This window comes from Mesoplodon bidens (assembly GCF_964165515.1).
Source record: "Mesoplodon bidens genome assembly, chromosome: 2".
Taxonomy (NCBI): domain Eukaryota; kingdom Metazoa; phylum Chordata; class Mammalia; order Artiodactyla; family Ziphiidae; genus Mesoplodon; species Mesoplodon bidens.
Window position 1 is genome coordinate 177851815 of NC_138177.1, and position 10543 is coordinate 177862357.

General features: G+C 57.8%; 1 protein-coding gene across 1 annotated transcript in view; it reads right to left on the reverse strand.

The window, feature by feature from the left end:
- PLOD1 (procollagen-lysine,2-oxoglutarate 5-dioxygenase 1) overlaps positions 1-10341 on the reverse strand; it is a 28243-nt gene extending 17902 nt beyond the window's left edge. Inside the window, exons 1-4 of the mRNA XM_081226061.1 lie at positions 10182-10341; positions 3028-3119; positions 1479-1612; positions 858-1021 (exon numbers count right to left, since the gene is read on the reverse strand). Of these exons, the coding sequence (XP_081082187.1) occupies positions 858-1021; positions 1479-1612; positions 3028-3119; positions 10182-10257 (466 nt within the window). The 5' untranslated portion in view covers positions 10258-10341. The remainder of the gene's footprint in view (positions 1-857; positions 1022-1478; positions 1613-3027; positions 3120-10181) is intronic.
- Between the last annotated feature and the right edge of the window lie 202 nt (positions 10342-10543).

The window sequence follows — 10543 nt, forward strand, 5'->3', positions numbered from 1 at the left end:
GGGGACACCTCTACCCCTGGGCCAGGGCCAGGCCATCTGGACTCTGCTAACTCTCTTGGCCAATGGGGAAACGTGGTCCCTGGGGGCAGATCGCCCTTCCGTGGCTGGACAGAGGAATCCAGAATAAAACATGGATTTTATTCTCCGTGCAGTAGGAAGTCACTGAGTGATGTGTGCAGACTCGCATCTGGCTGCTGGGTAGAGAATGGACTGGAAGGGGCGAGGGTGGAGGCTGGCAGGGCAGTTAGGAGACGACTGCCCATGCCAGGGGCCCCAGGAGGCAGCGGCAAGGGGCGTGGACATGAGAGGGCCGATTCCAGAGATCTTTTGACTTGGAAGTGCTGTGACCTGCTGATGGACTAAGGTGCGGGAAGGCAAGGGAGGAATCAGGGGTGACTCCCTGTTTTGCCCTGTGCAGATGGGGGGCTATTGAATGAGACAAGGAAGATTGCAGAGAAGCTGATTTAAGGGTTAAAAAGTCAGGAGTTGGGGCTTCCCTGGTGGCGCAGTGGTTGAGAGTCCGCCTGCCGATGAAGGGGACCCGGGTTCGTGCCCCGGTCCGGGATGATCCCACATGCCGTGGAGCGGCTGGGCCCGTGAGCCGTGGCCGCTGAGCTTGTGCGTCCGGAGCCTGTGCTCCGCAGCGGGAGAGGCCACAACAGTGAGAGGCCCGCGTACCGCCAAAAAAAAAAAAAAAAAAAAAAAAAATCAGGAGTTCTACTGAGGACATTCTGCATTCAGGACCCGTGAGCCATCCGCATGGGATGTCAAGCCAGGGGGCATCTGCACCCAGGCAGCAGATGGACCCCTCTGGAGCCTGCCCAGCCTGCCACACACTCCGCACCTGGGCCCCTCACCTCCAGAGCCCAGGAACCTCTTGCCGTCAGATACCACCGGGTACTTGGCCTCCAGCCTGCGGTCCGGGTAGATGAGCTCCTCGGCAGAGAAGACCACCTGGCTCCTGGCCTGCCGGAACTTCTTCAGGAGCTCTCGGGGCCCCGAGGCAAACACCACGTCGTAGCTGTGGCCAGAGCCGGGAGAAGACAGGGCAGAGGTGAACAGGGAGGAGAAGGGGTGGGGGAGAGGGGGGCGGGGGAGAGGGAGGCAGGGGCTCAGGAGGGTGCAGGCAGGAGGAGACCAGGGATCAAGGCTCTCCCCCTCCTCCCACGCCAACCCCAGGCCACATCTGGGAAATGGATCTGCCCTGTTGCCTTTGCCCCTGCCCACCACGTTTCCACCCCCTTCCTGGGCAGAGACGTGGTCCCCATAATCTGTGCCCATCTCACACTCAAAGCATAGGTCACCAAACCTGGGCAGGTCCCCCCACCCATCTGTTCACCAAGAGTGGACATGGGTCTTTTCTGGGGTTCATAGACCCCTTAAAACTGCAGGCAACCTTAGCTAGAGTAACCCCCCTCATCCCTGATGTCCTGGCAGGACCTCATTCTAGAATATTCCTCTACCTCTCAGCTGCCTACCTGTCTGTGAAGAGAATGACCAGGTTCTCCTTGTCTGCATGCTTCTCCAGGGCTTTCTTCAGTAGTCGAACCTTCAGCCCTCCACCTGCCGACATCTCCTTGCCCCCATGCCAATCCTCCCCCAGCCCCAGCGCCTGCAGAGAAAGGCCCCTTAACATGAGCTTCTGGTGAACAAAAATCTGGCCAGCTCAATTTCCAACCCCACCTGGGCAGTGCACATCTTTGCTTCTGGCTGTGGCCAGCACCTCCTCCCCTCCCCATGGGAAACCATTCTAAGACATATGTGTGGCTGAGCAGGTGCCTGGTGTGGTCATGTGACCATGGCTGGCCAATCAGAGTGTCCCATCTCTCCCAGAGCCATAAGTTTGAGCATGTAACCCAAGTAGGGCCTATAAGAGTCTTCCCTGGGACTGTTATGTTCAAAGTAAGAAAAGGTTGTCTTGTTCTGCTGAGGCTGTGAAGCTGGGGCATGTGGGTCTATGGCTGGTGGTCATCCTGCCACCATGTAGAGAGAGCATGTCCGCAAAAGAAAACAAACAGGGCCTAGAGATGGAAAGACGAGGCCCTTACCATGCTGTTGAACTCCTAGATCCAGCTATGTCTGAAGCAACCCCCTGCCTCAAGCCCCATTTATGTAAACTAATACACTTCCTTATAATGAATTTTTTTTAATTTATTTTTTAAATTTATTTATTTTTGGCTGTGTTGGGTCTTTGTTCCTGCACAAGGGTTTTCTCTAGTTGTGGCGAGCGGGGGCTACTCTTCATTGCGGTATGCGGGCTTCTCATGGCAGTGGCTTCTCTTGTTGCGAAGCATGGGCTCTAGGTGCGCAGGCTCCAGTAGTTGTGGTGCATGAGCTTAACTGCTCCTCAGCGTGTGGGATCTTCCTGGACTAGGGCTTGAACCCCTGTCCCCTCCATTGGCAGGCAAATTCTTAACCACTGCGCCACCAGGGAAGCCACAAACGAATACACTTTCTTTCTGGCTTAAAGCCACTAGACTGCAAGCTGTGTAGGCAGTGCCCTGGTGTGTCTCGTCCATCTTTGTGTCCCCAGTGCCAACCATGGCACCTGACGCAAGGAGGCACTCAGCACACTCAGTGAAATGGAGGAATCTCTCCCTGCAGGGCTCAGCCCCACAGACTGCACGCACAGGACATGAAATCCATGCCACCGATGGACATGGCGTTAGCTTGTGTTTCGTTACAGCAGTGTTTATACAGGTAAGATATGCAGACAAGGGCATCCCCAAATCACCTGGGAGGCCTTGTGGAAATGCTGATCCCCCGGCCCTACCCTCTAAACTAGCCACAGGTCCCCAGGCGAGTCTTATGCACTAACATGAGCATTCCCACATACCTCTCGAGTCTCACCTTCCACACACCCTCTATCTCCAGCACCGCCTAGACTTTGCTTATGTTCTTCCCATCTTACTTTTCCAGAAGATTTCCCTTTGGGCCCAAGTCAGTTTGGGAAAGGCAGACATCCAGCTCCCGGACTCTCCCCCCACCCCCCTCGGCTATCTCTGCCCCACCCGGGGAGCCCCTTACCTGGATCTTGTAGTTGAAGAACTGGGCTGACCGCTTGAAGCGTCGGAACCCCTCGGTCTCCTTTGTGGCCACCGTGAGGACCAAAAGGTTGTCTGGGGACAGAGGAGGGAATGAAGGATGAAGAGACCTGACAGCAGGAATGGGTGGCCGCGTGCCCAGCGGGAAGTGTGTCAAATCCCACAGGATCAGCCCAGTATACACAAGGGCCCAGGGCGGAAGAGACACACCTAAGGTCACCCAGCGGGGTTAATGACAGAGCTGGGACATAACCTGGGTCTCCCAGTTCTCCCTCAGGGCTCCGTGCATCTGGTGACGGACCAATGTGGCGGGAAGTAGTACCCAGGGCAGAGGTGTCTGCACCTTGCATTGTGAGACTGGGTCTCTCTGGATTTAGGACCAGAGGAAAGGATTCGCTCTGAATGCTGAACCACAGGAGGACCTCTCTGGCCAATATCAGACATTAGCCTGGCAACAATCACAGCTCTCCACGCCCGCACTGAGGGCAGACATTGCTAATCAATCCCAACAGACCTTCCTGCTGAGCCTCACTTGGCCTTGGATTCTCCCAACACTGTGAGAACCAATAAGAGCTGGCCTGTAGTGGAAACTGACTTGAAATCCTGGCCTTTGGCCACAGCAGCTATGCTACTCTGCAGTGTGGCTTCACCTCTGCAACAGAACCTGCTGGAAACACTCCCAGATGCCATCTCTGGGAGCCGTGAAGAAGCCCCTCCCAGACCATACTTTTTTTTTCTTTTTTTTTTTTTTTTGCGGTACGCGGGCCTCTCACTGTTGTGGCCTCTCCCGTTGCGGAGCACAGGCTCCGGACGCGCAGGCTCAGCGGCCATGGCTCAAGGGCCCAGCCGCTCCGCGGCATGTGGGATCTTCCCGGACCGGGGCACGAACCCGCGTCCCCTGCATCGGCAGGCGGACTCTCAACCACTGCGCCACCAGGGAAGCCCCCAGACCATACTTTGAGGCTGTGTTCTATGAGAAGTGAAGGCCTTGGGAGTCCCCTGGTGGCCTAGTGGTTAGGATTTCGGGCTTTCACTGCTGAGGCCCTGGTTCAATCCCTGGTCGGGGACCTGAGATCCCACAAGCCGTGCTGCACAGGAGAAAAAAAACAATTCCCTGAGGCTGGCCTGGTTAGGCTCCTAACTCTGCTCCTTACCAACGGTGTGACCCAGGGCAAGTCCTTGACCCTCCTGAACTGGTTTCCCCCTTGTAAAATAGGGATAGTAGTAGTACCTACTTCCCAGGGCTGCTGGACTAATTAAATGAGATCAGGCCTGTAAAATCCTGGTTGGGATGCCGGCACACACTAAGCTATTATTGGTGCTTATTACTGAGAGGCAAACGCCTTGCTCTGGCATTCAAGGCCCCCATTGATTGGCCTGGTGACACACTCATTCCCTCCACTGAGTGGGCCCTCCTCCTGGCTGAGCTCCTCCCTCCTGCCAGGGCTCCCTCTCTCTGCTCTTTCTCTAACCTTCCTTCAAGTCCCAGGGCCAGTGACACCTCTTCCCTGCCACCACCTCTAGGAAGCCTTCTTGGATTTCTCCTGACCTCTCTCTGGGCAGAGGGCAGGACCCCACTTTGCAGCGCCCATCATTGTTTCACTGGGTGAGCCTTACTTCCCTGGGGTCCAGGTCTTAACACTTTTCTGGGTGAACAGACTCACCAAGTGGCTCAGGCCAGCACAGGCAGGTAAGGCCCTCCCACCTCGACCTCCCCAGGAAGTCAGGAGGAGCCTGGGCTAAAGGAACAAAGGAGTCCAGCCTGACAGAGCTGGCTGAGCTGAGGGGCAGGCTGCTGGTCCCAGAGCAAGGGGTTGGTGCCAGGTGGCCCAGCCAGGATTGGCAAGGATCCGCTGCGGGTGGGTCCAGAGACCTGGCACAGAAGCGGGTGGATTCACTAGGCAGATGTGTAGAGGGGAGGCCTCACCATCTGACCCTGGGGTCCAGGAAAGAGGGGTGCTGCTCACACTTGGGGAAGGGCTCCCCCCAACTCCTGCCAGGATGGTTAAGTCTGCCCTCAGGCAAGGAGAGACAGAGCCCCAGCTCTGAGGCCCTCTTGTCGGCTGCTGGGGACAGGAAGAGTGTCACATTTCATGGATGGAAAAAGCCAGCGTGTGTATCTATGTGAGATTCTGGATTCTCCATTGGACCAGGGCTCCTGAAGTCAGGAAGTGGGGGAGGGGAAGTGAGGAACCCAAGGCTCAGACATGGTAACCTGCCCAAGGGAGCCATGATGTGGCGGCGCCATGATGTGGACACAGATACCTGGACCCAGAGTCCCCTCTCTTCACCTCGGCACGCACCGCTCAGGCCTGGGACGTGGCCAGGCGTCCATCTCCATCTGTCTAATGAGACTGTCCAGCTCAAGCCATGCTGGACCCTCCCCACTTCCCTCCCCACATGCCCCCTTCCTCCTGCACAGCCTGTCTCCACTCAGTTTTCCTGCCAGGTGCTCGCAATGGCACCTTAACAAATCCTGGGTTCCTTGGGCAACACAACGCCCACTCTCCTAGCCAAGGACCCCACAAAATCCCCCAGCGCAGAGGGCCCCAAACCTCCTGCCTGCATATCAGCATCACAAGGGAGGTTGTGAAATCCACATTCTTGGGCCCCAGGACCAGAGATCTGAGATGGACCCAGGAGTCTGGATTTGTCCTACATTTCCCTGGTGATTTCTGATGTCAGCCACATTTAGAAACCGCTGGTCCAACCCATCCCTTGGTCCTCTGCCTCTGGGCTCCAATGCAGGGGCCTGGGAGGTGGTTCACAGCAAGAGAACTCAAGGCAGGCGCCTCCCCTAAGGGACCCTGGCATCACCCCTCAACACCCCATGAAACTGCATCGCTGAATCCAGCCGGCACCCCATTCCTTTGTCCTGCCTGAAAAACTTGCTTCTTCCCCTGAAAAGGGCCCAGGCCACTTCCTCCAGGAAGCCCTCCTCAATCTCATCCCCTTACCCAGTCAGTCCTCGGCCCGTGAAGTCTCCATGTGCACAGCAGGTGAAGTACCAGTACAAACCTGCTCCTCCCTTTGCCAGGCCAGGCCCACATCTCTATTTCCTCGGTTTCCCTCCCCCTCCCCAGGACTCGGACTGAGTGTGACTTGGGCCTCAGGTACAGTGTCTGGCCTTCAGGAGCCCTGTGGAGATGACTAGTAAGCGCTAGCACTGCTGAGCCTTTTCTAGATGCCATGCACCTTGTGAAGCGTGTTACATTCATTATCAAATTTAACCATCGACACCCTGTGCTGTAGGTGATATTTCTACCCCCCCCCTTCTACAGGTGAGGAAACTGAGGCACAGAGAGGCTATATAACCTCGAGGTCAGAAGGAAATGAGCTGGAATTCCAAATGCCCATGCCCTTCACCACACTGTTTCCCTGTCCAACATCCCGGAATGCTGGGAATCCCAGCTGTAGACTGAATCCAGCATTTCCAGCCACCTTCTCTCAGGCCTCCCCAGTGTGCACACCGGCTCCAGTTACTGGGTGAGGTCTCTTCCCAACTCACTGCACAGCCAGAGCTCTGGGCAGCCCATAGGGTGACAACGTGGCCCAGGGCCCTGCCCACCTGCTTTCTGTCTGGTACAGCCAGCCACCTTGGGCTGAGGCCAGGGCCCACGTGAGGCCCGACATACAGGGCTCTTGGTCCCCCCTGACCCGCTGCTCAAAGTCCAGCAGTGGTTTCCCCAGATGGATGACCCATGATCCAGGGTCAGCAGAGACAAACCAGAGTGGAGTGGCAAACTGCCACAGATTGCTGGGAGGGTGACTTAGCCTCTCTGTGCCTCTGTTTTCTTATCTGTAAAATGGGAGTAATAACAATAGTACCAGGGAATTCTTTGGTGGTCCAGGAGTGGTTAGGACTCTGCGCTTTTACTGACAAGGGCCGGGGTTCAATCCCTGGTCGGGGAACTAAAGTGCTGCCCTGGGGGGCAGGGATGGAGAGGAGCTGCCTTCCTGAGAGTGAGAATGATGGGGAGTGGGGGGGGCACGGGGGTCTTGAGGGGAGTGCAGACATCTCTCTGGGATCCTAAGAGAAGGCTGAGGACTCAGGCTCTGTTCGGCTGTGTTTCTTCAGATGCCACCTCCTCTCCCCAAGCAGTGCGGGTCCAGGCAAGGGGGTGGATGGTCAGCGTGTGGCCTTGGCTCCCAAGGCACGGTCATGACACACCCAGTCTGCTCTCTGGGGAGGCGGGAATGAATGAAGCTCCTCTCCCATCCCCCACACCCACCTGGGGCTGGAACGGAAGCCAGGAGATGGGGATTCCCAGGGCTGGAGCCAGCCTTGCCTCTTCCCCAGGTCTGGCCTCCCACTCATTTCTGCCACCTCAGGTCTCCTGAGACTCCCCCGCCCTGACACACACACAGCCAGCTGGGTCTGCCTGCTTCGCCATTTCCTGCGGTGGAACGGCACGACCTGAAGCTCCCACCCAAGCCCAGCTGGCATCCCTGGAGTCTCAGGTCTCAGCGGCCATCGGGCTCAGGCTGCTCCTTCCCTCTCCGTGGCCAGATGAAGGCCTGCAGGGAAAGGCATAGGCCCAGGGAGAGAGGGGGGCTCAGCTAGAAGCAGCTACAGAAAGAAGGACGGACCACGTTGCTCCTGGACTCTCCCACCCCCTCAGCTCTGTGCAAATTTGCTTGTTTGGATGCTGCTTTGTTGAAGGCCTTTTTCTGTCCCCCACATCAGTCTGGGGGGCCCCCAGGGCAGGGCACTGTCTCCTCCCTCAGGCACAGGGCTCTCTGGGAGTGGAGGGCTGTGCCTCCCCCATCAGACTGGGCGTCCACTGGGGTGAGAAGCTCTGTGCCCTCCCTCAGACTGGCAGCACCCTGAAAGGGAGAACTGTCCCTCTTTCTCTCTGTGTGCCGAATCCTTGGGTGTGTAGATGAGGGTGGACAAGCAGCTGAGAGCACCTCCACCCGCCACACCCCGTGCAGCAAATCCCCTGCCCCACTTCAGGCTTCACTGGGCCCCTGAGGGACACACGGCACAGTCCCTGCGCCTGCCCCATGGAACACTCCTCTGTAGCTGCTCCATCCCAGCCACCTGGGCTGGGTGTCCCCGCAGGCAGCTGGGGTGCCCCCTTGCTGAGGCCAGTGGGCAGCCTGGGCCAGGCCTGTAGGAAAGACTACCATCCTATGCTGCCTTCTTGGCCAGCAGGCTGAGGGGTCCCAACCACCTGGGTCTGGGACAGTTGGGCAGACTTCCCCAGGCAGCATCTCCCGGCAACACCTGCCCCCCCATCTGGAGCTGGGGGTCAGCAGGCATGAGCAGAAGGTCTGAGTCCCAGTCGATAATGCCACTTCCAATCAGCGGTGGCAACCTGAGACCAGGTGTTTAACCGTTTAGGGTCTCAGTCTTCCTATCTGCAAAATGAGGCCAATGATTCCTTATGTATCAAAAGGGTCTGAATGGAGCAAGGGAAGCACAGGGCCTCAAACTTGAGAGCGGCCTGACTTTCGCCACATGCCTGGGGACCCGCTTACTATCTACTAGGTGCTTTACCTGGATTATCTCAGCAACACCCTGAATCCTGTACCCTCTGTGGGGGCTGCCTTGTGTCCACCCTGTCCCCTCCCATCACCTGCTAGGGGTCAGGGCACCTGAAGCCTTGTCATCAGTTTGGACCCTCCAACTCACCTCCCGGGCTTCATCACCTCCCTGGGCAGCTGCAGTTTCTCCCCTGGGATGGTCTGGGGTGGAGGGAGCCTACATCAGCAGAAGCAGAGGGAAGAGATGCCCAAGGGGAAAAAAGGCCAGCAACTGGAGCCAGGCCATAGGACCTTTGCACACACCACCAGCCCAGCCCTGTGCTTAGCACCTCCCTCACTGGATTTTTTGACCTGTCTTACTGCCCTGCTGGGATACTCCAGGAAAGCTGGCAGCGCTGAGCCAAGAAAGAAAATGCCTTTATGGGCTGGGCATTGAACTCTCACTAACAGGCCTCATCCCACAGAATGCTTGTCAAGAGCTCTAGGACGCAGGTATCATCACGCCTGTTTTGCAGGCTAGAACACCAAGCCTCATGGAGATTAAGCACCACTGCTTTACCACGGGAGACGCATGGCCTTGGGTAGAACCTGACACAAAGGAAGTACTCAAGAAATGGTGGTTCCCATCCCTTTTCCTGGCCCAAGGGTCTGCTAAACTACCATCCTGTCCCCACTCTGGTTCCCAGTTTCTCTAGAAGAGTGGGCCAAGGGGAACGGGGGATGATGGAGGGTGTGGTCAGTCTGGCCCTGCTTCGCTGGGACTGCCAGTGGTCTGTGTCCTCCTGGGGCTCTCAGATGCTGACTGGGCGGCCCTGCAGGTGGTCCAGGGAGGGCTGGGGAGGAGAGTAGCACCCGCTCAGGATACACAGTGGGACACACTTTGAAATCCAATCTGCCTTGGGGTTGTAGAAAAAGCACTAGAGCCGGAGTCCAGCAGATCTGAGACCCACCACTCCAAAGCTGGATCCCCCTGGGCAGTCACTATACCTGTCTGGGCCTCAGTTTCCTCATGTGCAACCCGGAGAGAGTGAGACCCACTTGGGAGGGGGAGAGCAGACCACTGAGGACACGGGTGAAAGTACAAACGGCTCTGTGATGTGAGCCACCCTTTCTGTCCCCCATCCCGCCCGGGTGCCCCTCACTCCATAGTTATGAGGCCTAGGTGTGAATCCTGATTTCACAGCCCACAAGCGGTGTGACCCTGGGCAAGTGAATCAACTCTGGAGCCTCAGTTTGCCCAGCTGGAAAATGGAAATGATAGAAGGATGCACTTCTGAAGGTTAGGATCCTGCTTAATCGACGTCTGACTCATAGCCAGTGCTCCACAAAGGTAGTTATGGTCCTTATTATTATGAGTGCTATTATTATTTGCCTCTCTGGGTAATGAACGGGGACTTGGGCCGTTCTTCCCCTCCAGCTGCCTGAGGAAAGTGGGAAATGCAACCCTAAGAGGGGAAGTGCCTTGTCCAAGTCACCACTGAGTCAGTGGACAACTGGCCTGAACACAGAACCCCTCGGAAGCCCAGGCCTCCGCTACAGGCCAGTCCTAACGGAGGCAGCCCCCAGACCAGCCCACCTGCCCCCATCCCCCCCACCCCACCTCCGGCCCCGGATTCCCCCTCCCGCCCCCCGGCCCGGAGCCCTCACCCTCCGGCTTGGCATCACCCTTCGTTTCCACCAGGAGCAGCCAGCCTAGCGGGGCCAGGAGCAGCAGGAGCCGCATGGTCCGGGTCTGGGAACGTCCGGCGTGTCCAGCGGCGCTCGCTCGCAGGCTGGAAACTTCCCGACGGGGCCGGCGATCCCGCTGCCACGCACTGGGCCCGCCCCGGGGGCGGTGTCGCGCCGCGCTGCCGGGGGGAAGGGTTTCCTGCAGACTCTCCCGAACCAGCAGCCTCTCCGAGTCCGGGCAGCTCCCTGCGGGCCCGTCCCTGCGGCTCCCGGGTCCTTCCGCCGCCGGCCTCCTCCCTCCCGTCTCCGGGGGCTTCACTCCGACCGGAAAGAGGAGGGGA